General features: G+C 41.5%; 1 protein-coding gene and 1 long non-coding RNA gene across 7 annotated transcripts in view; both read left to right on the top strand.

The window, feature by feature from the left end:
- SNAP25 (synaptosome associated protein 25) overlaps positions 1–10,934 on the top strand; it is an 85,467-nt gene extending 74,533 nt beyond the window's left edge. For all 6 annotated transcript variants that reach the window (XM_025932033.2, XM_086701684.1, XM_086701685.1 and 3 more), the window contains 3 exons: positions 353–478; positions 3,218–3,362; positions 9,622–10,934. In XM_025932033.2, the coding sequence (XP_025787818.1) occupies positions 353–478; positions 3,218–3,362; positions 9,622–9,690 (340 nt within the window). In that variant the 3' untranslated portion in view covers positions 9,691–10,934. The remainder of the gene's footprint in view (positions 1–352; positions 479–3,217; positions 3,363–9,621) is intronic.
- A 10,271-nt stretch (positions 10,935–21,205) lies between these two features.
- Positions 21,206–27,930, top strand: part of LOC147582634 (uncharacterized) — a 28,753-nt gene continuing 22,028 nt past the window's right edge. The window contains exon 1 of the long non-coding RNA XR_015248762.1: positions 21,206–21,264. This is a non-coding gene — a long non-coding RNA (uncharacterized LOC147582634). The remainder of the gene's footprint in view (positions 21,265–27,930) is intronic.

Raw genomic sequence — 27,930 nt, 5'->3', positions numbered from 1 at the left:
GTGTCTCAAAATATAACCATGCCACTGAAATAGAACTGAATGTCCTCCAGCTACCTTAATCTTTGTCTTAAATCCAACGAAACTGCAAAAAGAAACCAAAACAAGAACAACCTTTGGGGCAAAGGTTACAGTCTAGACAATTGCAATTGGCTCAATTGGAAATGAAATGCTGAGTAGCTGAGGCATGGTGGTGGCCAACTGTTTCGGTCCAGATTATGATATATCGGTATTCTCTAATGCCTCAAATTAAAACCCATTTGCTTGGTTCGGTTCTTCGCTTGAAGAGGTAACCATTGTTGTGAGCTTGATGCTCCACCCCCTTGCCTTGTCACTCACCCTCTCTTTTGCATAGGCTTAAATCAAGTGATGCTTACAAAAAAGCCTGGGGTAATAATCAGGATGGAGTGGTGGCCAGCCAGCCTGCTCGTGTGGTGGATGAACGGGAGCAGATGGCCATCAGTGGTGGCTTCATTCGGAGGTGAGCTGTGTGCAGCCAGTCCTATAGCAGTTATCTATTATTGAGTAACAAATCACCCCAAGCTGAGTGGTTCTTAAAGCAACAACCATTTTACTGGTTACTTATAAATATGTATGTTGGCTGGACAGTTCTTCCAAGAGCCCCTCTTGGGCTCCCTCATTACATGCAGACTGGCGCGGGATCACCCAAGATGGTCTCACTCATTTGTCTGTTGGTTGGCTGGGCAGGGCACCTCATTCTCTTCCGTGTAGTCCCTCCAGCAGAAAAGCCCTGGTTTCTGACGTCGTGGTGGCAGCATTCCAAGCATTGTGCTCCAATGCACAAGCACTTACCACAAACCTTGTCAGCTTTGCCAGTTTCATCAGACAAAGCAGGTCATGTGACCACATCCAGTATCAGTGCAGCAGAAAATGGGCGTCTATCTCATTCCACAAACTTAATTGAACAGAACTTACTAAAGAGATTGTTTATAGAGGCATGGGCAGGGCTAATAACAAGCAATAGTAAATCACTTGTGGACTAGCAGCAGCAGGAAGAGTCCTAAAGGGACAGGAGCTATTGTTAGAACCTGACAATAGTTACCACTGTGGGTGAGAGACTGTAGAGAAATGCAGCTGTTGCAAAACCAGCAGGAAACGAGAAAGGGAAATAAGTGCCCTCACTCCTGTCTCCTCTTGCCCTCCAGTATCTCACTGGTCACCACCAAAGTCTAGCTGGAGGGTAAGAGAAGCTGGGTGATGTAGTTGTAGAGAGGCCAGCATCTCTGGGGAGAGAGCAAAACCAGTCAAACAATGGATCTGGGGGTACAAATAGAGAATAACAAGCATACCTGACTTCTTATTTCCTTTGAGACCTGGAATCAAAAGCCAACTTAAATACCCATTTAAAAATCTCAAATTACACAGATCTGCCTATCCAGAATTCAGCTCTCAGGAGACTAGGAAACAAAATAATAATGACAAATATCCCTGTTGTTAAAAAGAAAAGGGGGAAAAAAAACCGATTCCCTTTTACAGGCTACTATGGAGCACAGCAGTGACTAGGGTACCATTGACTAGAGTGGTGTACAGATAGTTACACATCTATCTGTTCCTGGACCATTGTAGCTGATATTACCAACCAATAATCCAGATTCAAGTGACAGCTTACTGTCACTTAGGTATAAGGTCTATAAAGCCTCATAGTTGACAATTCTATTCTTGCTTCTATTTGCTCCCAGGGAAACTAGACCAAGCGTTCTCAATCCTGGGTGCACATTAGAGTACCTGAGGCGATTTTTTTTAAAACATCGGGACTTGAGCCTAACCTACACCAACTGAATCAGAATCTCTAGTAGTGAGACCCAGGCATGTGTGGTTTTTAAAGCTCAGGTGATTTGTTGAGAATCATAGAACTAGAAGTAGGCCTTAGCTGTTGATGATCATTAAAATAAACTTTTATGTTAAAAAGCTAGGAAGTTCTCCTTTAATTTCCCCTGGTCTCGTCTGCTTTAAAAACTTTAATGAAACAGTCAACTCTGGAGTTTACCATGGGGAATGGGTTTTTTACTCCTCTGGACATTTTTAGGCTATCACCATCTGCAGTGGTAAAATGTTAATTAGCCAGTACATTCTAGAATGAGTACTTACCACTTGCAATAAAGAGCTACTACCTTTGTAACTTTCAAGCTGAGCTATGAAAAAATGGCAAGATGGTAAGGCACTTTGAGAGCCAACTCCTTCCTCCCCAAAATGGGACAATAATCTTTTATCGCAATTTCTTCCCTTGAAATCACCCATTTGCAATGCCACCAAAACCCCCATTGCATTGAAATCTGAGCAAATAGAAATCATCTTGAACAAGTGGCTCCCTTTGGAGTTCTTGGGAGCAAGCTGGATTAAGGGGCAGACTGTAATTATCATTACCCTTCCCATGGATGTTTGTTCCAAATGGGGAAGAACATGAGCAGAGAAATTCTCTGACTTAACACAATAAGCCTTTTCTTTCATTCTAAATTTAACTCTTGGAGACGTTGGTTGACATTCAGAAGGAAAATACAGTTTCTAACTAGTTCCATCTTCATTCTCCGACTTATAATGCTCCCAACTAAAATGACTTTATTCTTAAAAAATGAAACTTGAGATAAACATATGAAGAGAGGAAGCGATGAACTGGAGGAAATGAGAGAAGCAGATAATCTATTTAATATGCCTTCTTTATAAACTCAAGCGTTCAAAAATGAAATTTAAAGATTATTTTCTATCGTAGGGGCACCTGGCTGACTCAGTCAGTGGAACATGTGACTCTTGATCTTGGGGTTGTGGGTTCGAGCCCCACGTTGGGTGTAGAGATTACTTAAATATTAAAAAAATTATTTTTGGGGTGCCTGGGTGGCTCAGTTGGTTAAGCGGCCGACTTCGGCTCAGGTCATGATCTCGCGGTCCGTGGGTTCGAGCCCCGCGTCGGGCTCTGTGCTGACAGCTCAGAGCCTAGAGCCTGGAGCCTGTTTTGGACTCTGTGTCTCCCTCTCTCTGACCCTCCCCCGTTCATGCTCTCTCTCTCAAAAATAAATAAACGTTAAAAAAATTAAAAAAAATTATTTTCTAATGTATAAAAGCTAAAATGTTCTCATATTGAACAGAGTGAAGGTAGATAGGATTGATACCTAGGCGTCTACAGATTTTCCCTAAGCTTTGAGTCCTTGGTGTTTGAGATTTTTCTCACATTCTACCTTCTAAAAATTGCCATTTTGACTCCCAGGGTAACAAATGATGCCCGAGAAAATGAAATGGATGAAAATCTGGAGCAGGTGAGCGGTATCATTGGGAACCTCCGTCACATGGCCCTGGATATGGGCAATGAGATTGATACACAGAATCGCCAGATCGACAGGATCATGGAGAAGGTAAGCTTGTGGCAGTTAACAAGTTTCCACTGTTCATTACTTCTTCTGAAATAACCACTGAGGAAGGATGAAGGACATAATAAGACCCTCAAGCCATGATACTGGGTTCAGGCACACCAATAGGTGGAAGTTTCCCCTTATTTTCCAAGACACAAATTCACCAACATATAAGTAAACAAGAGGGTAGAATCTAGCAGATATTCCTATTTCAAGCATTGTGCTAGGCACCAAAGGACATAAATATGAGAAGGACATCATCCCCACTAGTAAGAAACTCACAGCCTATGGGAGGCAGTGAGCCTCCAGATGAATTTATATAATTTGCCAAGAGAGCCACACATAAAATTCAAAGTCGGGTTAGATGAGGGAAGATTTCAAGAGTTAAGTTATAGGACAGTCTCCCAAATAAAAGTCAAATTGAGCCTTGAAGGTTGGTTAGGAGCTTGTCAAGAGATGATGTAGGAATATAATCAGGAAATATGGGAAAGAGTACTTACTTTAGTTTAACCAGAAAATGAATATGAGCTTTGATTTTATAAATGCCAAAGCTTTCATGATAGTTCAAAAAGGCCCACATTCCTTTTCTAGTTCAGCAGTTCACATGTCCAGATCTCAAAATAGAGAGCATAATCTGGTGAAGTTGAATTCACACAAGGACACCAGATGTGGCTCTAAGACTGAACCCCCTGGTGTCAACAAGAGGCATAAGGAAAAGTGGAGAGAATAGAATGGGAAGGAATGGGTTTGGGGGCTTGAGATTGGAAAAGAACAGAAAGAAACACTGGGTAGCTTTTATAAAAAGATTTGGGGCACCAAAACCTGATATCCCACACTATACAAATCTGACATACTTTCTATGATCTTGTATTCTGTCCCCTCCCCAATCAATAGAGTCCTGAATATTGCTTATAATCTCCTAAAATGTCAAAATGACAACAGGAAGAAATAGATACATTATAAGTTTAGTGGCCATCATGCATCTATAATCAATTCTAGTTGGCTAATCTTATATTGTATGACTTTATTCCCTGGAGGATGTTGAAGTTCTGAGCCTGAAGCCCTGAGTTTCTTCTAAATAATTCATTCCACGTTGGTGAGCAGAGAAGGATGCTTTGAATCAGAAGGCTAAATACTGAGTTTCTTGGAACCCAAGACTTGAAAAAGGAAGTAGACATAAAGGGAATACTTTGCCTTATTGTGCTCTATGTGCCCCATATTAAAAATATCTGATTGCATAATATTTTGCCCGATCAATATTGAGCTATATAAATGTCAGTGCTGGTTAGCAAAAAGCTTGTGCTTTGCTGACTTTTGCAAGTCATGACATACTTATCCTTGCTAAGAGCCTTTGATATGCTAAAGCTTTTAAAGCTGTGCAAATCAATAGATTTTACAACAATATTGAGAGTTTCAAAAAGCACTGGAGCCAACACAGACTGACCTGCCCATGATGGCCCAGAAAAATGAACTAAGAAATAATTGCTGAACCACCTTCCATCAGGAAATGATTTGAAAAAACAAGAAGTACTCATTTTCTGTCAATGGACCCAATTTACTCACGGATGTAGAGAGATAATGTACCTCTAACTCAATTAGAGTTCCAGAAGGAGAACTTTTACTAAGAGAGAGGGGTCAAACCTTTATTGATGGAGTTGGACTTTAAGCACAAAAAGTGTTCCTGGAAAGGCAAGTGGCATCTTAATTTTGCCACTTTGCATTTCTAGTTCTCTTCTCTAGGGAAAACCTTTCATTTGGGGCCCAATTTACTACAAGGACAAAGACATATGCAGCCATGAGGTATAATTGGAAGGCAGGCAAGTGGATGGGAAATAGCCGTTATGGTTTGTATCATCCTTTTAGGTGTGGAATTGCTTAAGAAGTGAGAGAGGGGTTTAGTTGCCTTCGAATAACCAGCCTGGGTCTTACTCCCCAATTCATAATCTAAACATGATTAGATAGAGTCCATTTCAACCCAGCGTTGCCCCAAATGATACATGTTATATGAGCTGCACAATTATTAATAGACTTCTACCTTCTCATGTAAATTCTCACTTCTGATAACAGGTAACAGTTTAGAAGGTCTCCTGCATATTTAAGAGTAAATTAAAATCACACTGTAAGAGTAAAGAGAATCCTCTGATGTTTCTCCCATATTCTCTCATGACCCCAACAACAACCTTCTCCCTACCCCATCAATCATGATCCTTTCTCATCACTTGGATTGATAGTGAAGTTTGGGAAGTCCAAAACAATGTAATTTTTTTTATGTTTATTTATTTTTGAGGGAGAGCAAGCGAGCATGAGTGGAGGAGGGGCAGAGAGAGAAGGAGTCAGATGAGGCAAAGTGGGCTCTGTACTAACAGCAGAGAACCCCATGTGGGGCTCGAACTCACAAACTGTGAGATCATGACCTGAGCTGAAGTGGAACACTTAACCACCCAGGTGCACCCAAAGCAATGTAATTTTAATACGTCCCCGTGGACTGTCAAGAAATTACTTTGTCTATTTAAAAACCTTGCTTTCTGCTTTGAGTTATTTATATATATACAATCTTCTAAGGTTAAAGTGGTACAGTTCTTTCAGAAAACTACTAAAATGGGGCAAGTTTATATTAGTTGTTTTATGTTGCTTAGGAAGTAGTGGTATTCAAACTTTGAATTTTTTTTAATGTTATTTATTTTTGAGAGAGAGAGAGAAAGAAAGAGAGAAAGCATGAGTGAGGGAGGGACAGAGAGAGAGGCAGAGAAGCAGGCTCCAGGTTCTGAGTTGTCACCAAAGAACCTGACGCGGGGCTTAAACCCACAAACTGTGAGATCATGACCTGAACCGAAGTCGGACACTTAACCAACTGAGCCACCCAGGTGCCCCAGTATTCAAACTTTGATTTAAAGTTGTCAGTGTTGGTGGTAGGGGCAACTGGGTAGCTGGGTTGGTTGAGTGATTCTTGATTTCAGCTCAGGTCATGATCCCAGGGTCATGGGATCAGGCCCCACACGGGGCTCTGTGCTGAGTGTGGAGCCTGCTTGGGATTTTGTCTCTGTCTCTGTCTCCCTCTGCCACTCTTTTCTGCTTGTGCATTCTCTCTCTTTCTCCCTAAAAAAAAAATTAAAAAAAAAACCAACAAGAAAGAAAAAAAGGAAGAAAGTATCTAAAGTTGTCAGCAGTAGATGCCACACACACAGTGAAATACAGTGAAGCTGAAGCTTTTAGCATTCCTTGAATTCTCCTATCAATGAGGAAACACAGCATTTGAAAACTAAGACCTCAGGTTCCAACAGCACTCACCAGCTTCGTGACCTGATTTTTTCATCTGGAAGATAATAAGGAACCAGTTCAAACCTCAGATGAGAATGGGCTGCCATGTAGGGTAATAAACATCTACTTCTGGCATTCTGAGCAGGGGCCTAAAAGCTACCTGCCATGGTCTGAAGCTGATATTTCTAGAGTGTTCAGAAGGGTGGTGGGCTAATGAGCTCCTTCTAATTCTTACTGGCTCAGTGGGGGGCGGGGGGGGGTCATCCTTGCTTTCTCACAGGGCAAATCATGTAGCATATTGGGTATGCCAGCAAGCTTAAGATTCTCTAAATAGAAATGTGAAAACTGGGGTGGGCTATATTCCATAAATACAGTCCTAAAGCATATAAACAGAATGAACACAGGCATTCTCCAAATACCAGGAAGACATCTAAAAGGAGATTACCTCAGGATTTTTTTCCTAAAAGATCCTATTTCTGTTATACAATAAAGAGGTAGAACCTTTTGCATCAGATATATGGGCTTGAATTTTGATTGCTTCAGAGAAAATTTAGGTGGAAATCACAGATGTTTATTGAACATAGGTCTGTTCCAGAACCTTTGACGATATCCAAAGAATAACCTCATGTTATACTTCAAAATATCCCTTTTCACCACCAGGTGAAGGCTCACCAGTGCATTCTTTTTTTTTGTTTTTTTTTTTTTATTTTAAAAAAAATTTTTTTTTCACCCTTTCTTTATTTTTTTTGGGACAGAGAGAGACAGAGCATGAATGGGGGAGGGTCAGAGAGAGAGGGAGACACAGAATCGGAAACAGGCTCCAGGCTCTGAGCCATCAGCCCAGAGCCTGACGCGGGGCTCGAACCCACAGACCGCGAGATCGTGACCTGGCTGAAGTCGGACGCCTAACCGACTGGGCCACCCAGCCGCCCCACCAGTGCATTCTTAATGCAAGAGTTTCTACAATGTTTACCTCCAGAAATGCCACCCATTTTCAAATGAATGATTTTCTTCATTTGAGCTTTCCTCAGTGTATAGTCTGGAAAAAAATAGCATAATTCAATCTGCAGGAACATTTCACACTGCTCTGAGCCTTTAATTTTCCTTTGCACCAAAGGGTCATTATTTCTGATAGAATTTATAGCTAAAGAGGGAAGATTTAAGAACCAAGTAAAATTGGAAAGAATACCTATTTTCCAAATCAGTAAACTAAGGTCCAGAATATGAGTCTATAGATCAAAACAATCAAGGCAAATTAATGTTCTTACCTGTTTTGAAAGTCAACTTTTGGTTATCCAAACAGATGGTAGGAAGCTATTGCCAGATAATTCAGAATTACAGTAATCTAGCAATATTTGTATTTTAACTTGGCAAATTTCTAGTTGAATGTTGGTAACTCTAATTGTGCTGGGAATTCACAATTAAACTGAATAAAGAATATCCAATTTGGTGGAGGCAGGAAAGTACCAAGTACCATAGTAGATGCAAAATCAGTAATCAGTGAATAAATACTGGTTGATAGAAAAACAGTTGTTTCCCACACTGCCTCTCGGCTTCCTGCTTCTCTTCTGAGGCTGGGGAGGGGCAGACACCATTACCAATCACGCTGGGACAAAACAACAGCCTAAACAGAATCTTCATATTTGCCTCTGCTTGCTGACTCATACCTTTCTCAGTGGTGTTGGGAATACTTCATTTTCTGGGGTTTAAAAGTTTATTATGGTAGCAACTCTGGGTTTCATGCTATATATACAGCAAAAGGTAACCCAGGCAGTGAGATCAGTCAAGGCACAAAATTATGATAAAAGTCCCCTTGTTAAAACAAGTCAACGAATTATAAGGGGCACCTGGCTGGTTCAGCCAGTAGAGCATGTAACTCTTGATCTTGGGGTCATGAGTTCAAGCCCCATATGGGGCGTGGAGCCTACTTTAATAAAAAAAAAAAAAAAAAGGCAATTATCAGGCTTACAGGAGTGAGTCTTCAGAAATGAGGCCTAAAATAATTTTTTTGTATTTATTTTTGAGAGAGAGAAAGACAGAGGTGAATGGGAGAGGGGCAGAGAGGGAGACACGGAATCCAAAGCAGGCTCCAGGCTCTAAGCTGTCAGCACAGAGCCCGACGCATGGCTCAAACTCACAAACCATGACATCATGACCTGAGTTGGAGTCGGACACTTAGCTGACTGAGCCACCCAGGTGCCCTGAGGCCTAAAATTATTAAACATCCCTAAAACAAGTCAAGTTTTCATCCAATTACTATAATTTTAAGATAAGATATATTGAGTACTTAATCTTTGTAAAAAATTATTCTAACATATTATATATATAAACTCATTTCATTTTCACAGCAGACCTAGGTACTATAATGATTAACATAATGATTACCAGTGTGGACTCTGACTCCAGGCTGCCTGGTTTCCTCATTGGGAAAAATGAATTAATAATAATATAAAAGAATTAATAATAATATACATCTCACAGTTGATATTAATCTTGATGTTGTCAAAGTTGAATGAATGGGATATAATAGACACTCATGGTTGTTAGCAATATTCTTTTTTATTCCCAGCTTATGGACAAGAAAGCTGAGGCCCCAAGATGTTATGTAATTGGCCCAAAATGATACTGCTAATAAGGTAGCCATGATTTGAATCCAACTGTATAAGTGGTGGTAATTCAACTCAATCCAACAGATGTGAATACCTAACATAGAAGTCATTGGGTGTCATTCCAGGATAGAAAGATAAATGATGTAACACTGTCCTTAAAAGGATAACCTCTGGTAGGTTTAAACAGTCATGAGAGCTAAGATCAAGCTTCTTTGATCATGTCTAAGTAGAGCCACAGGAAATGGTTCGGGAATCACAAGAGAAGAGAGGGTTAATTCTGACTGGGGGAGTTTCAAGATGCCTTCATTCAAGAAGGGGGCACTTCCATAGACCAAGAAGGAAGAATGGAATGTCAAAAGGTAACCTGAATTCTGTTTTCTTTTCCCTTTTTCTAGGCTGATTCCAACAAAACCAGAATTGATGAGGCCAACCAACGTGCAACAAAGATGCTGGGGAGTGGTTAAATGTGCCCACCTGTGTTCTCTTCCAAATGCTGTTGGGCAAAATAGCACCTTCATGCTTTTCTCATCGTATTACCTAGTAGGTCTGCACACATACACACATCAGTCCACTCCCATTGTGAATGTTGTCTTGTGTCATTCATCACCTTCCAAACAATATTATGTGTTTTGTTCTTTCTGGGTCTCTTTCTTTCCAAAGGTTGTATATAGTAGTCATTTGGTGGCTCTAACTCCCTACATAAGATGTCTTGGGTTTCATTTTTCCTTTTCTCTCCTCAGTGGTGTTTGCTGAATGACAACAATTTAGGAATGCTCAATGTGCTGTTGATTCTTTCAATACACAGTATTGTTCTTGTAAAACTGTGACATTCCACAGAGCTACTGCCACTGTCCTTTCCTTGGGTGTCAGGCTCTGAAACTCTCAAAATTTGCTGTCCTTGGTTCCTCATGGCTGTCATCTGTCTTTATGATTTCATGATTAGACAATGTGGAATTACATAACAGGCATTGCACTAAAAGTGATGTGATTTATGCATTTATGCATGAGAACTAAATAGATTTTTAGATTCCTACTTAAACAAAATCTTTCCATGACAGTAGCATACTGATGAGAAAACACACACACACACACACACACACACACACACCACCAGAAACAACAAAACAACAAAGCATGCTCAGTATTGAGACACTGTCAAGATTAAGTTATACCAGCAAAACTGAAGTAGTGTCACTTTATTTCTGTCAATATATAGACTTATTAATCATAATCATCCTTTTTTTAAAAAAAGAATTTAAAAAAAAAAGATGGATTTGACACACTCACCACTTAATCATTTCCAGCAAAATATACGTTTGGATGAACTATGTCAAATGAATGTAATATAGGATTTGTTTGCTGCTTTTGAAGGCTATGTTTTGGAGAAAGCAATCTTGCTGTGAAACAGTGTGGAGATGTAAATTTTATAAGGCTGACTCTTTTTAATCACCATTTCCCCCTGTGGTTTGTTATCAGTACAATTCTCTGTTGCTTAATCTAGAGCTATGCACACCAAATTGCTGAGATATTTAGTAGCTGATAAAGAAATCTTAAAAAAAAAATAATATAAATGAATGAAATATAGATAAACTGTGAGATAAATATCATTACAGCATGTAATATTAAATTCCTCCTGTCTCCTCTGTCAGTTTGTGAAGTGATTGACATTTTGTAGCTAGTTTAAAATTATTAAAAATTATAGACCTCAGATGTCTGCTTTAATTTCTTCATGGACTCCGTCTGATTTTGCAATCACATGAGAAGGGGAAGCCTGGCTCCTCCATCCCATTGCTCCGAAAAAGCAGTTCTGCATGCTGAGAACACTGTATGGGGGAAAAAAAAAACACTGTATGAAAAAAAAAAAAATGTTCCTTTTAGACACGATTCCAATGGCGGGTGACACTTGGCTTGATTTTTATAATCTGTTTCAGAAATACTTGTGTGTCGATTCAGTGTCAGCTATGTGCGAAAATGTAGTTTTCCAGAAGATAGAAAAAATGTCTATGGAAAAAATCTGTGGTACTCAGACTTGACCCAACATAGATTTAGGTATATCGGGTATCAGTCAACTCTTCCTTCCTCTCCCACACACCAAAAGTGAACCCTCCACAACCACATTGCTGATACCCCCGCTTTTTTTTAACAGCTTTATTGATGTATTATACAATTCACCCATTTGAAGTATATAATTCAATGGTTTTTAGTATATTCACAGAGTTGCACAATCTAGTATTAGAATATTTTTATCACCCCACAAAGAAACCCCATACCTATTAGCAGTCACTCCCATACCACACCCACCAGCCATAGGCAACCTCTAGTTTATGTTCTGTCTCTATAGATTTGCCTGTTTGAACATTTCATATAAATGGAATTATACAGTATGTGGTGGCTTTGTGTCCAGCTTCTTTTACTTATCATAATGTTTTCAAAGTTCATCCATGTTGTAGCATGTAACAGAACCCCATTCCTTTTAAGGCCAAATAATATCCATTGTGTGTGGCTACCACATTTTGTTTGCCCATTCATCCATTGACGGACATTCAAGTCGTTCCCACTTTTTGGCAATTATGAGTTAGGCTGCTATGGACGTTCATGTGCAAGTCTTTGTGCAGACATGTTTCCAGTTCTTTTTACGTCATCATTGTTACCACCATCATTGCTTCTGTCACCATTGAAGCCAACACTTCCACCACCATCATCTCCACCAGCACCTGTACCACCCCTCTCCCCACCATTGCCACTACTTGCTACCTTCCCCTTTCTGCCTCCTCTGCAACTTCATCATCTTCCATAATACCTCCAGCATCTCCACTGTTATCACTGCTATCATCCCAGTCACTACAATCACATCCACCACCTGCCACCACTGTCATCGCCCTCACCTCCACCTTCGGCATCACCTTCGCCATCACCACCATTACCTCCCTCACCTCCACTACCTCCTCTGCCTCTCTCTCCTGCCCCGTAATATCAATAGAGATGAATTCATCCTGGTTGCCTTGATTGGCCACCAGATAATTTCATCCCTGAAAGCAGTTCTGGATGTTTGCTAAGAGAAGTTAAGGAACGAAAACAGTGATGACAAACTCATTCTCAACAAATCTTTGCAGTTCTTCACCCTCTTGCCAAGCCTCAGAACAAGTTCTAGACATACCCAGATACTCAGGGAAGTTATTCTGAGAAATAACTATAACGACATATTTCTTCTTTAAAGTTAAAGTAGTAGAAAGGATGCTAGAATATGGAGAAAGTGAATAAATATTCCGCATATATGAAAGCTGCTAAGGGGTCAACGTATGGGTCATATTAGAAAGTTCTGTCCCCGGGGCGCCTGGGTGGCTCATTTGGTTAAGTATCCAACTCTTGGTTTTGGCTCAGGTCATGATCTTGCGGTTCGTGAGTTCAAGCCCCACATCAGGGTCTGCACTGGCAGCAGAACCTGGTTGGGATTCTCTCTCTCTCTCTCTCTCTCTCTCTCTCTCTCAGAATCAATAAATAAACTTAAAAGAAAAGAAAATTCTGTCCCAAATTCCATGTCCTCTCAATCATCTCCACTCACTCAGGTGAGTGAATGTTTGTGTTATTAAAACCCCATACTGGATACATGAAAAGTGAGATACAAGCATTTTGCTTTAAGCCTATGACATAATTCATTCTGAAACACATTTTCTTGGATAACTGAGTTTGTCCAGCCTCAACTCATATGCAGTCAGTTTCTTTTGGCTAAAGGAGTACATGTTCCCTGGGGATGAATCAGCTCTGGGTAGGAACCAAGTCAGGAAGTACATTAGAAATATAATTACTGGGGCAAGGCTGAATCTTCTGTCTCCCTCATCCATGGCCCTTCTACAAACAACCAGAAAGTGAAAGGTGGTCTCAGGTCCTAGGAGCAGTGTCCTTTCCTCTGGCCTATCTCTTCATTTGTAGTTTCAGTTTCCCTTTTTTCACATTCTCCCCCAGCACCCCCTTTGACCAATGTTCCTGATCTTTGTGTCACTGATTTGTCAGCAAACTGATAACTGCACCCGAAATTAAGAGAAAAGGGAGAAGATTCATACTTTGTGATCATCTACTACATGCCAGGTGCTATGTTAAGTGCCTCATTTATGTTGACTCATTAAACCCTCTTGAAAATGCTACAAAATGGGGGTCATTAGCCCATTTTGCAGAAGAAATTAATAGTTTATTTTAACAAGACTTCTCAGCTAATAATTGATGATGTAGGCATGATTCAAACCAGATGTGTATGATTCCAAAGCTATAGGGAGGCCTGGAAGATGAATCCAGGATTGTGCCTCTCTCAATTCAACCAGCCAGGAAATTCCAGGAGACATTTGGCTTCACAAAGAGCAGCAAAGACAAATTTACTGGACTTCTTAGCCAAAAGTCTTGGTGAACACCTTTGATTCATTTGTTCATTCATTCATGAAATATTTATTGAACTTCTATGCCAGGCCTTGTTTTGAGTATTGGGAGTACACAGGGCAGGGGGAGGGGAGAAGGCAGCAGGGGCAACAGGGAAAATTCTCAGCATTCATTGAATTTATATTCAATCTGGGGGAGATAGATAAACCAACGAGTCAAATATGAAGTATATCAGGAGATATGTGTCTCACAGAAATGTAAGCAGTGAAGGGGGAAAAGAGTGCAGACAGTGGAGAAGGTATTATTTTAAGAGAGAATGATTGGGGAAGACCTCACAGATAAGTTTAAGTAAAGAGTTCTTCAAGGTTTGGAGTAACCAAAATGATATGTCCAGGGTGAACCCATTTGAGAAGCAGATTTGGGGAATGATGAAACAAATGTACAAATTATATGTTTTCATTTAGTAATACTGGAACTCCTCCTCTGCAACTCAATCAGTCCTGGTTTTAACTATTTCCCACATTGTCTGGAAGAAACTTGCAAATATCTTTGGCTCAGAGAGGAAGGAGGCAAGCCCAGAGGATGAAACAGTGTGCAAGGAATGAACATCAAGTCAAATTGTCTCAGGAGAGTAGAAAATGTTGACTTCAAGGTCCAAGTGGTCTTCATACAATCATTGACATACTAGTTTATCTTCAAGCAAGTTAGTCACAAATCTCAAATTCTCTACCTAGGATTTGGAAGCCCAAATCCATCTCCTAGAATGTAGGACACTTTGGGAAACAAGGAAACCAAAGAAAAGTAAACCATTAACAAGTCATTTAACCTCAGTACCTACAGCTAATTCCAGGATGAGTTGCCAAAGTATCCAGACATGTAACTATTCCAGTGTTCCAATCCTAAATGGGGTGCCACCATTTTACCATTCTTAGCTCCTCCAGCCTCTTGCCATAACACAGCTTCAAGACCATTCTGTTCAGGGGGCTTACTGCCTAAGTTCATGATCCTCTTTCTATAAGAAACTCAGAAAAAAAATGGCCCATAATCCTTCTACTAGACAATGCTAGTGCCCTGCCCATATCCTCTGAGCTCTTACCTCTACTCACAAAACACTGTTTGCAGTGAAGAACACTGCAAATCTCTGCCTTGAGATACAGAACACCAGAACTGCTGTTAATGTTCTGGGAAGCAGTCCTTAACCAAGGATGGATGGGGATTGGTGAGTAGACGCCCAGTTTCTTTGGCCCCAGTCTGGGATAACTCTGAGCTGTGTGCTGTACACTGTTTCCCAGAGTTCCTGCAGCAGAATCAATCACCAATCCCTCACACGATACCTTGCCTGGTAATTATCACTATCTTTATTGGCTGTCTTTTCTGCTCTCTTTCCCACCTCGCTATTTGTTTCCTGGAATATCTTCTCAAATAAACTACTTCCCCTGAAATCCTTGTCTCAGGTTCGCTTCTGGGGAAACCCTACCTCAGACAATACATTCTCATGAGATACATGCCAGTGTCTGAACATCTCCTCCAAAACACTGCTATAAAGAAATGTGCTCTAATTTTTTCACCATTGAAAGGTGAAGGGTCAGTCTTTCTGACCTGTATCCAAAGGTCATAAAAGTCAGGAGCATTAATATTGCTTTTTGCTACTGTTCATGTGCAACACAGGAATTATTCCCTGGATGTTATGAGAACCAAATGAGTTGTATACTTTACAGTTCTATCTTAATATTACATGTTGTTATCATTGCTGCAAATACTATTAATAATAAGGCAAACTAGAGGGGCAACTGGGTGGCTCCATCAGTTGAGCATCTGACTCTTGATTTCTGCTCAGGTCATGATCCCAGAGTCTGGGACTCTGTGCTGAGAGTGGAGCCTGCTTGGGTTTTCTCTCTCTACCTCTCCCCTGCTTGCATATGCTTTCTCTCTCTCTCTCTCTCTCTCTCTCTCTCTCTCTCTCTCTAAAATAAAAAATAATTCTTAAAAAAATGAGCCAAACTAGGTTAAGAATCCAAAGAATATGATGGGGGCTATGAACCTTCCATAACAGTTTTCCACTGCTTTGTAGCAAACTTCTCCAAAACATGATGACTTAAAACAATAAATATTTATTCAGCTCACAGTTCTGTAGTTTGGCATTTTGAGCTAGGCTTGGCTGTCAGTTCTTCTGGTCTTGGCTGGGTTTCTCACATGACTATAGTATACTGCAGGTCAGCTGGGCAACTTAGCTTCTGAGAATTGGCCAGCTATTGGCTGAAGCTCCTCACTTCTCTATGTGGCCTCCATTCTCCAGCAGGTCAGCCAGGACTTTTTCTCATGGTAGAGTCAGAAAGAGTGGAAGCCTGCAAAACCTCTTCTAGGCACACTGCTTCTACCATATTCTATTAGCCAAACCAAGTGACAGAACCAGTTCAAATTCAAGACATAAGGAAATATACTCCACCTCTTTCGTGGTAAAAGCTTCAAAGTCCTATTGCAAGGAGAAGGGTGAATAATATGGCTATCTTCACAATCAATCTAACCTCAAAGAGGCCTATAGAATCCTCCTTTCTTCTGTGTCTTTAGAACCTGATGCAAACAAAAGGTTAGGGTGAGCCCTTCATGCATCTTAGAGTGGACTCATGCTAGTATTCTTCCCTTTTAGTAATATTCAAAAGAAAAAGCATAGGGCTCAGCAGGCATTCAGCCCTAGGGAGGATTTGAGAATTGTGAGCAGAATGAGAGCAGAATGATCGTAGGACTGAGGATTGCTGACAGGATGTGGCAGCCTGTCGTTAAGACTGACCTTAATCCTGAAATAGGGAAACTAATCCCTCCTATTCAAAGCAATAGGGTTTCTGCACCATCATTAACCCCTAAACAACAGGACTTGAAAAAACGATTTTAAAATGTTCAAAATAGAACTGGATCCTCAACCAGCACTTGAAAAATGCCCTTATTCTAGAAGCTTCTGTAGTTTTTCCTTGCCATCTTTTATTTGTCGCTATTTTGTGGGAAACTTCTTGGGGGGGGGGGTGAGAGGGCTTTCTTTTATTTTCCTTTCCTCCCTATCTTTTCTATACAAAAATATACTGTTCTCTTTGCTAAGAGGATAAAAAAGACTGATTACTCAGGGATGAAAAAGAAATTATGTGTGTCAGAGACAGCTTAAGTATACACAAGATATATCCTGGGTGTCTGGGGGAGTGGGGGTGTGGGAGGTGACTGCTGTCTTCTGAGGCACTGTCTTACTTTAAAGAAACTGTGACAACCGCCAGTTTAGGAAAGATGAGGCAAGTGCTAATGGTGTGTGTTTTTAAACTTTCAGAGGCTGTGGAGATAGAAAGCCCTAGAGACCTAAACCCATATTCTCATCTGTTATTAAAGGCAAAACTCCAAACTAGGCCAAGTAGATTCTCTAAGGGATTAGAGCTTTTATACCTCTCCACTAAAAATCCACTTTGCTTTCCAGACCTATCGATTTGACCATGACAATGGCCCATTTCAATTTCTGCCCACTGAACTTTCATGTATGCACCTGAAATGCAAACTTTGGCTCCAAGAATAATGAGCAGTTAGTTCTTCAGTCAAGATATCCCCACCAACTATCTCAACATAATTTTATTCCCCAGCATTAATTTCAAACCAAAGAGAATCACTGGAGTGCCTTGGAAGTGCTTTTCCCACCCCCCAGGGGGTTGAGTTAGGGGTGTTACTGGCTGGCTCCTCAGAAAACAAAGCCTGAGACAGTGGCATAAGGCTAAATAGTTAATCTGGGAGTGTGATTCTGGGGAACAGGAATGAGTAGAGGGAGGATGAAATGCTGAAGGAAGGAGAGCTAATGCAAGAATGCAGGACAGAGTTAGCCATTGCTCTATAGGCACCTACCTGGGTGTTTAATTCCCATGAGGCAGCTGAGAAACCTTGCAAAATGTACATCAGGACCATCTTCCTGGGGCAAGAAAGGGAGATTTACCCATCTGCTTCCATCTCCCTTTGGTCAAGTATAGTCATGGGACAGGGCATTAACTCCCCTGTACTACTGGGTTGTGCACATGTATGTCAAGGGGTTCTTTCTGAGGATGTCCTGCCTTAGAGGAGCAAAGAAGTTCTACAGCAGAAGTGAGACGTGGGACCGCGATAGATAGACACTGTCAGTTCATACTTATACGAGACTGGTTGAAGTCTGCATAAAATTGGTTGCCACTGCTGTGGCTGGAATATGAGACAGGGAGAAGAGAATCTGAAGGTATATTTAAGAAGTATCTGACATGAACTGCATACAGTTGTGCAGGTTACATACTGTTCAGCCATAGGGGGCATTATTCACATCGTAACAACTCCACATTTTCCCTACTCGATATATAGGGTCAACTGAGATTTTGTTTGAAAGAGCTTCCACTGATAAAAAAGAAAATGCAAAAGCAAAATAAAACAAAAAATAAAACCTTCAAAAGCCACTGTTCCAGAATAACTTGGAGGACAAATTTAAAAAGGCAAATTGTAGGGTAGATAGCAAAAATGAAGTTCTAAATATTGGTGTTGGAGCATGGGTTTCAGAAGACAGCAGAAAAGTATTAAGGGAAACGTTGTTGTTGATGTTGTTGTCTTTTTGAATCCTGAAGACCCAGAGGAAAAGGGTCAGGATTCAGCATAAGGAGGAAGAAAAGAAAAAGGGACCCCAAAGAAGATAAGACTGAACAATGCTGGCAAGGTGATAACAGAAGAAAATGAGGGCAGGAGTGACATAACTAGTTAAAAGGGAACAAGAAAAATATAAAAAGGAACCTTTAAAAATAAAAATAGTGACTGGAAGATTGGAGGACATGGGGCTGGTTAGAGATTTAGTTCCCTGTTGCCACTTCCAGGCTATGTCTCCTTCATATTCTCGAAACAACTCCACCTGTGTTCCTTGGTCCTCCCTTTATTCTCATGGCCATCGTCAAGGTGACCTTGATTACAATTTTCTGCAGCTTGAAACTGTTCTCATTCAAGCTGTTCGCATCTTTAGTCTCAACGCATTCAACATTTCTCCAAACTCATCCTCTGACCAAAATATTTCACACCTCTCTTCTCTCGTGGTCTTACATCTCCGCCTATGCCCTTCAGACTTCTAGTTCCTGCTTCTAAGTTATATCTATCAATAAGTCCAGCTTCCGATGTCAGCAAAATCCCCAGTGCACGACGCCTTCTACTCTCATATCGGCATCTTCAATTTTCTGCCCTTCAGCCCTGGACTACAAACCCCAAACTCTGGATCAATGTAGTCCTCTGCCTGATTCCCCCTGTGCTTGGGGTTCTTGGGAACACAGGTGAAAATCATGCAGTGACCTGGACTGATGCCAATAAAAATGTATGGCCCCACTGGAACTCTCACGCCCAGTAGGTGGCGCTGTAAATTGGTACTACCACTTGGAAAACCATTTGGTAGTATCTATGGAAGCTAAATGTGTACATACACTATGATTTGGCAATTCTATTCCTAAGTATCACCTTTTTGTTCATCAAAAGACGCATCCATAATAGGATGTTCAGAGCAGAAATATTCATAACAACCTCAAACTGGAATTTACCTAAATGCCCATTAATAGAATTGGGAAATCTTACTATGGTTGTTTACCCATGTGGTACTTACAGCAACAAGAATGAGCAGAGTACAACTACCTGCTGAAGCAACATGCATAAACCGTGCTAATTCAGTGTGGAATAAAAGATGCCTAATGAAAAGAATATATTGTTTGATCCCATGTACATAAAATGCAAGAATAGGATAAATTAATCCATAGCGTTTGAAATTAAGATAGTGGTTTTCTTGGGTTTTAGAGAGTCAACTAGGACACAAGGGAACTATTTGGAGTATTCACAACATCTTATTTCTTGTCATGGGGGCTGATTACATGGGTGTGTTCAGTTTGCAAAAATTCACTGAACCATGTAATGTGATAAGTGTGCACTTTAGGGGATATATGTTATACCTCAACAAGAAGTTTCTGAAACTGGAGCACCTGGGTGGCTCAGTCGGCTGAGTGCCCGACTCTTGATTTCAGCTTAGGTCATGATCCCAGTGTCGGGGGATAAAGCCCCATGTTGAGACCCATACTGAGCATAGAACCTGCTTGGAATTCTCTCTCTCTCTGCCCATCTCCCCCTCTCACTCTCTCTCTCTAAAATAAAACAAATAAATCATTAAAAAAAGTTTTTGAAACAGTCATAAAAGCAGCAAAATACAGTCCCCAACTTCATCTGGCTCTCCTTTCCACTGCAGAAGTCTTTCAAATATAAAGAAACTCCTCCTGCCTCACTCGTTTACCTCCCTCTCTCTTAGCATGACTTTATCTTATACTTTAAGGGAAAACTGAAGTTGTCAGCAGGAGCACAGTTCACACAATTCCATCCCAATGCAAAAGATGCTTCCCAGAGTAGTGCAACTTGGCAGTCTGCAACTATCAGACAAGAATTATTTGCATTTCCTGTCCCTTCAGTTTCAAAATTGTCCCTTTCCTCCTGTGTTGTACCGTCTTCCCATATTAGTCAGACTCCTAGAGGGACTGAATAATGCAAGGAGAATGTCATAATAGGGACTATTTATGAAGGTGTGGGCAGGTGTAGAGAAACCGGGAGGGAGATACAGTCCCCTGGGACTAGCAACAGTGAGAAAGCTTTCCCTTCCTTATTTCGAAAGACATGAGGGAAGGGACCAGTTCCCTGAACCCAGAAAGGCTGGCTGTATAACATGGAGAGGACTGCCTGGCTAAGCTTTGGCTTTACCTGGACAGATGGAGCTAACTTATAGCAATGTGGTAGAAGGAAACTGGGGATAAACACCATAGTTTCCCTCCCTTCCCACCTTCTGATCTCTGGCCTTTCTAATGCTTCCCATGTGCTAAACCCACCAGGAGCCAGGGGAAGGGAGGAGGTGATGAAGTCCACATAAGTTGGCTTGCCAGATCCAGACAGGGTGGAGAAGGGAAGCACGTTGGTTTAGAGGGGTGAACAATGGCATCAGCACACTTTCCCTCCACAGATCACTCTATGGAGGCTATTGTGGCTACAGGAAATTCTCACTAACGGTACTACAAACCAGGGGCACCTGGGTGGCTCAGTCAGTTAAGCATCGGCCTCTTGATCTCAGCTAGGGTCTTGATCTCAGGGTCATGAGTTCAAGCCCCATATTGGGCTCCACTGGATACAAAGCCTACTTAAAAATAATAGTAAAAAATAAAGGTACTGTAGACAAAAGGAAGGGAGAAGTTTCTCACAGTGAAGGGTCACATGACTGGAATTAAAAAGTCAAGGAGAATACAGGACTCCTCTGAGCCCCATGGAAACTCCACCTCTGTCTCTTTATGTTCTTTTGTTAGCTCACTGCTTTTGTTCTCTCATGATGTTGTTGCCATGTTTTCTCTACTCCTATCCGTCTCAATCTTTCAGTTTTTGCTCTCATTGCTTATTTCTTTATTCTCTAGATATTTTTTAGTCAAATTCCCAAAAAAGGGAAACCAGTTAGCTCCTCCCCTATATTCACAGAACAAGCAACACCATAGGTTGCTGACCAGATCATGTTTCGTTGGTTGAGCTCAGTCACGTGCTCCCCTTGGTCCAATTAGCTATTGTTGGAGGGTAAGGTCGTGTGACATGAAACATGGCCGCCTAAGCAGCAGAAGCTTTAAGGAGAGGGAGTGCAGTGGGTGAGTACCTATTGATATACATACATTTATCTTAAATCTTTAGTGTAAAATATTTCCTTTTTAGTTTAGAGTCTCCCCAAACACAGCCTGAGATACGGACTTGGTTTCAAGTAGTTTATCTAGGGCGTGATATCAGGGAGCAGGAATTAGGGATCCGGTGACGGTGACGAAGAAAGGCCCGTATAAGCATGTGTTGTCAATATCACCACTCTAGTTAATGGGGCTTAATTCCATGTGACCTCAGAGAAGTTTACAGAATCCTTCTCAGAATTTGTCCACTCTAAAGATGAGAGGCAGGCATTTTTTCCCCAGCTTTATTGAGATATAAATAACATATAACATTATGTTAGTTTAAAGTGTACAAGGGGATGATTCGCTACATGTTTGTATTGCAGAATGATTACCACAATACAGTTAGTTAATACATCTTCCTCTCATATAATTATAATTTTTGTGTGTGTGGTAATGTTACCAAACAGAGAACTGGTTCCGAACTCAGATTCAGCTGTTCACTGCTTAAAAATCAGTACTTGAGAGCCTATTGAGGGTGGGAAAGCAAAGTTTGCTTTATTCAGGAAGGTGGCCACCTGGGAAGATGCCGAGCATTTTAAATGGGGAGTCAGGGGAAAAGGGAGGGGGCTATGCGTGGGAGAAACACGTGCCCAGGTGGTTAGTCGTATGTTGATAGGACCCTGAACAGACTTGCTGGCATCTGTAGCAGCTGTTTTCGAATGTAGCCAGGCATTATCTTCTGGGAAAGTTTGATCCTTCACTCCTCAAGGCCAGCTTCAAGGAAAGAAGGGTAGTTCTGCTACAGATTAAGGGACTTAGGTTTTAGGGACTTGATGCAAGGAGTGCAGAGCTTAAAGCAAAATAACCCTTAAGACTGGTTGGAGTGCTGTTACAGTGATAACATTTAAGATTTACTCCTTTAGCAGCTTAGAAGTATAAGATACAGAATTTGTTAACAACAGTCACCATGCTGGATATTAGACCCCGAGGACTTACTCATTTTAATAACTGGAAATCTGTACCTTTTGACCAACATCTCCCCAATTCCCACACCCCCTAGCAACCATCATTCTATTCCCCATTACTATGAGTTTGTTTTTTTGCAGGTTCCACATATAAATGAGATCATACAGTATTTGTCTTCCTCTGATTTATTTCATTTAACATAATGCTCTCAAGCTCCATGCATGTTGTCACAAATGGCAGAATTTCCTTCATTTTTATATTTTTATAGCTGAATAATATTTCAGTGTGTATATATACCACACTTTCTTTATCCATTCAAATGTCAGTGGACATTTAGGTTATTTCCATATCTTGACTATTATGAATAATGAATGTCAAGCATTCATTAACTAGCTTGCATCCCCATGGGTGGATGATTATTATTTCTCCCACAGAGACATCAATTCCCCCATACTTCCAAGCTTGCATGTACTCGGCTAAGCAAGCTCTCACTAGTGTTCAGGACACTGGAAAAGCCCTGGGCAGAAAGGAAAATTCAAAGTACATACCAGAAGCCAGATGCTGTCTGCTTGAAGTGAGTCACAGCCTATACAGAACTATCTCCCTATCCATGGCTGAAGTTAGAGCTGCAGCCAAGAGACCACAGATGGTTCTTCTACCAAGAGGTAGTTAACATCCATTGTTGTCTCCATTTCCTTGTCTACTTTTGCAATACACCTCTCATCCCTTTTGACCTTTGATTCAGGTCACCATGAAACTCATCATAGTTTCTGGGTGCAAAACAAACAAACAAAACACTCTTCAATCCTCTATGCTCCTACCTCCCTGAGATATGTGATACTGCTAACCTCCAAAGCCCTCTCTTTGTTTTATGTGCAATCACTTTCCTCTGTGTCTTCTCTTTCTCTCTGGCATCTCTTTCTTAGTCTCCTTTGGTTTCTCTTCCTCTGCCCGTCATTTAGGGGTCAGTGTTTCCCTAAGGTACAAAATTTGGGTTGGTTCTCACCTACATAAACCCAACCTTGCCTGTAATAGCTTCAGCCACTGCCTCCAAGTGGATGATGCCCCAAAGTATATGCCTGCTGCAGGCTCCTCTTCTGAGGCCCCAAACTGCTTTTCTGCCTACCTACTAAACACCTCCTTTCAGCTCACCCACAGGCACTTCAAACTCATCGTGACCCACATTGAAATGCTTACCACCTACCCCTTCCAAACTCTTCTGCTTTGGAACTAAAGCCAAGTTCCACCCCCTCGTTATATCAGCTGCCAAGCCTTGTCTGAACCACCTCCTAATATTTCCTTCCTCTGTCCTCTTCTTTCCCATGGCCATATCTGGAGGAGCACAGATTCAAAACTAGCCACCCTGATTCCTGCCTGGTTCCACACCACTTCCAGTGTGCGCTTAACAAACCATCAATCTGATTATTTTATGCCTCTTTAATCTTTTAGTGGTTGCCTTTAAGATAAAGAGTAAGATAAAGTCCTTTAGCAGGACTTATGAAGTGATTCATGATCCAGGGGCAGCAACAATTAGGACCCATCCATTACAACTGCTTTCTAGCTTACCAAGATTTCACATTTACCGGAAAAGGATGTGGTTCCCCACCCCAGCGTCAGTCTTCCAACCCATTCTGGCAAACACCATCTCATTCTTAGGACTTCATTCAGGCATCACCTGAAGTCTTCAGCTTCCCTGATCACCCTGAGGTAGATTTAGGCCCTCCCGTCTCACTCTTGTCACAGCCTTAAGCATAGTATGTATCATATCACACTGCAAAATTTGCCTCTCACTTTGTCTTTTTCACCACACTGTAAACTTGTATCAGTCACTATTGCTGTATAACAATCACACAAGCCCAGAGGCATACAAAAATAAATATTAATGTCTCACATTTCTGCAGAGTTCAACCTATCTGAGCTGGGTGGTTCTCCTGGTCTCTACTGGGCTCACTCATCTATGGTCAGTTGGGGTTCTGTCTGGGCTGGATTGGGCTAGGCAGCTTATCTAGAGTAGCTCTCTTCCATCTAGCTCTCAGCCTTGAAAGCAAGGATTTTGTCTCATTTATCATGGTGCCTGATGTTGAATTGTTGAATCAAAGAGACAATGAGATAGCTAGTTAATAATGTATATATTAAACAGAAAGTACTAAATTGAAACCACTGGGATCCTCTACTCTTCCCAAATCCTCCCACCTACCCAGACCTAAGGCAGCACAGTATCCTCTCACCTATCCTCATAAGGATTATTTTTTCACTATTATATACTATTATTTTTCACTATTCTAATGATTATGATATAAGACTTCTATGTTTCTTGCAACCTCCCAGCAAAACATTCAAAAACCAGGTGGTATTTTATCGACAGGGTAAAAATGATTTGCTGCATTCTCTGGAGCTATTTGAAGGAAAGGCACTCTACTCTGGTGGTTTAAAATATATCTGCAGATTCTTTGACACTTCCTCAAACAGGTGCAGCTGAATTCTCTTCCCCTTAAGTGTGAGCATAGTGACTGACTTCTAAGGAATAGAATAGTGTGTAACTTCTGAGACTAGGTAATCAAAGGCCTTGTGGCTTCTTCCTTTCTTTCTCTTGGATCACTTGTTCCAGGAGAAGCCAGCCACCATGTCATAAAGGCACTCAAGCAACCCTGTAGAGAGGCCTATATGACAAGGAACTGAGGCCTCCAGCCAACTGGCATATGAATAAGCTTTCTTGGAAGCAGATAACTCCAGGTCCCTTCTGAAGATTGTAGTGGCCTCAACCAACATTGGACTGCAACTTCATGAGAGGCCCCATGCCAGAATATGCTGCTGCTTTATCCTAAGTCTCAGAAACTTTGTGAGTTAACAAATGCTTGTTGTTTTAAGCCTCTAAGTTTTGGGAGAGGCCATTATGCAGCAATAAATAACTAATTCAGCCACTTTGTGAATCAATTATTAAAACCTCTCCCAGAGCCCAGGTTTCATAATTACAACGTTACAAGTGGCTTCCAAACAGCTTACAAAGGGGAGAAAATACAACCACACCCCCACCTTGGAGGCTCCCTACCTGATGTTAAAAAAAAAAGACAAAATAATTATCTACCTTCCTTGGAGGCTAATAGAAAGAAAACTGTCAGGTTTTAGAAGAGACTGTCAAATTTGACTATAAATGTTGTCCAGGAAGTCTGAGTTGGAAAGCAAATTTATAGAGGAAGAATTGAAAAGGCTCTACCATCATCCCCTTGACTGAAGCCCCGTCCTAATTTTCAAATTCCACGTTTAGCAGCCACCTCCTCAGAGCAACTAGATCACTAGAACGCTAACCTGTCCCCCAGGTTATTGAACTTGTCACTTGCTTCACACCCCTCATGTTGGCCCTGAGAAATAAAATACTGCAGGCCAACCCCTATTCTAGCCCCGAAGGTGATAATGAGGGAAATCATGCGACTCCTCAAAATAATGACAAAAGGGAACAGCGTTTGAGGTTGTGAGTCACGGCTGATTGGGAGTCAGGAGAAGGAGAGCAGAGAGGGGAGATGAACATAAGAAGAGCTGAGCAGAAAATAAACACGGGCTCTGCAGACACGAAGCCAAAGGGAACACAACGAGGCCTGAGGCCTCAGAAAGCTTCAGAGCAGGCTGGGCTGGAAGGCTGGACTGGTCGGATAACGGGGGAGAAGCCTCTACAGGGCATCTCAGCCAGGGGACCTACCACATGTCCAGTCAGGTTTGGCCAGTGATGTGAGGCCTCATGAGCCCCTGATTCTCCCCTTTTAGTCACTGAACAGCAGCATCTACTTACTTCCTCTTCGTGTCAAGAAACAAATACCAGGAAGCCACTTTTCACTCAGCCCTGAGCCAGGACCAGGGAATATAGACATGAATAAGACCCTAAGGATTTAGAATTTCACAGGGAGATTGACCTGGGAAGGTCATAGAAAAGAATGGAGCAAAGGCAATGAGGGAATATTGTTCAAGGAACTCTGGGAGACAGACAAGGGGTGTCTACTAGATCAGTGCCTGGAGGTGGTGGGATGAAAGATCTAGGAGGCTGCCTAGAGAGGTAGGCATGTGAGCTGCAGAAACAAGCATCACTGTGATGAAGTATGTGTTGTGGGAGAGGGGAAGGCACCCAGGTAACTCCAGAAACAGGTAATATAACAACTGCTCTCAGTTTTCTAGGGCTGCTACAACAAATTACCACAACAGGATAGCTTTAAACAACAGAGTTTTGTTCTCTCACTGTTCTGGAGGCTGGATGTCTGAAATCATTGGCTGGCAGAGCCAATGTCCCTATGGAGGCTGGAGTGGAGATTCTGTTCTTGCCTCTTCCAGCTGCCGGCGGCATGCTTTGGTGTGCCCACATCACTCCAATCTCTGCCTCTATCTTGATATCAATTCCTGCCTTGTCAAGTTTTCCTCTGCCTTGAAGACACTTGTGATAGCACGTAAGGCCCATTTGCATAGTCTAGAGCAATCTCTGCCTCTCAAGATTCTTAATTATTTTGTCTACAAAGACTCTTTTTCCATATAAAGTAAGATTAATCATTTCCAGAGAGTAGGACTTAATATCTTTGGGATCGCACTACTCAGTGTACTACAACAACATAAGACCTGGATGTGCAGAGATCCTGGTGAGCAGATAGTTCAGCATTCGTTGGGCTTAATAGGAAGTGAGAGATAAAGTAGGCCATTACATTATACACCAGGTGAATTACATGTGTGCAGCCCGGAGAGAGCAGGCCCACGTTCTCTCTGCAGCCATGAGGGTAGATTTCAGTATCAAATGACATCACTATGGGCTTTGAGACAGGGAAGTTCAGCCCCCTGACCTTACAAATGCCTAGTGCCTAGAATATGTGGGCAATATATGCTTGCTAAATAAAATTTTAAAAAGTGAACTTTTACAAAGACTATAGGAACCAGGGTGGAAAATGGGGAAAAGGCATTGGGGTACTAAAGGCCAGCCCCCTATGGTGAGACAGTTGTTAGTGCCTTGGAGTCAGGAGCCCCGTGGAGTCAGGTGCCCCGTGAAGTCAGGTGCCCTGTGGAGTCAGGCAAGGCCACAGATGAGACCACATCCTTGTTATACTCCTGCCCTGCTTAACCCAGTCACAGGTTTCCCCCCAAAACTCCTTCTAAATAAATCACTTGCACAAGAACCCTCATCTCAAGCTCTGCTCTAAGGAATCTACCCTAACAGCTTCCCTTCCTGATGATGTGGCTCTTAGGAGTGTCTGAGCTAAGCAACGGGTTAGCAAGCAGATGTTCAAACCAGTCATCAATGAGTTCTGGGAGGATGCTAATTCGGCACACACCAAAATGAGGGAAGAAAGTTTATCAAAAAAATCGGTATTTAGTAAGTACATGCCAAAAATCCAGTGGTCTGCACCAAGTAGAGTGGTTTTTTTGTTGTTGTTGTTTTTTACCCAGAACCGTTTGGGTTTTTTTGTATGTATGTATGTATGTATGTATGTATAATTTCTATACCCAACATGGGACTTGAACTCATGACCCTGAAATGGAGTCGCATGCTCCCCTGACTGAGCCAGCCAGGCGCCCCTAGAACTGGTTTCTAATTAAAGACTATGCCTCTGTCGCTTATCTCACTCTTCACTGCACTAAAAATTTCTGTTTTTGTAACACATATTTTGTTTTCACCAACTAAATTCTTAAATCTTCATGAGTGAGGCCCTGCATGATGGG

The sequence above is a fragment of the Puma concolor genome, chromosome A3, assembly GCF_028749965.1.
Source record: "Puma concolor isolate L17-30 chromosome A3, mPumCon1.1.hap2, whole genome shotgun sequence".
NCBI classification, from domain to species: domain Eukaryota; kingdom Metazoa; phylum Chordata; class Mammalia; order Carnivora; family Felidae; genus Puma; species Puma concolor.
Note: the sequence above shows the minus strand (reverse complement) of the source record. Positions and strands in the feature narration are given on the sequence as shown.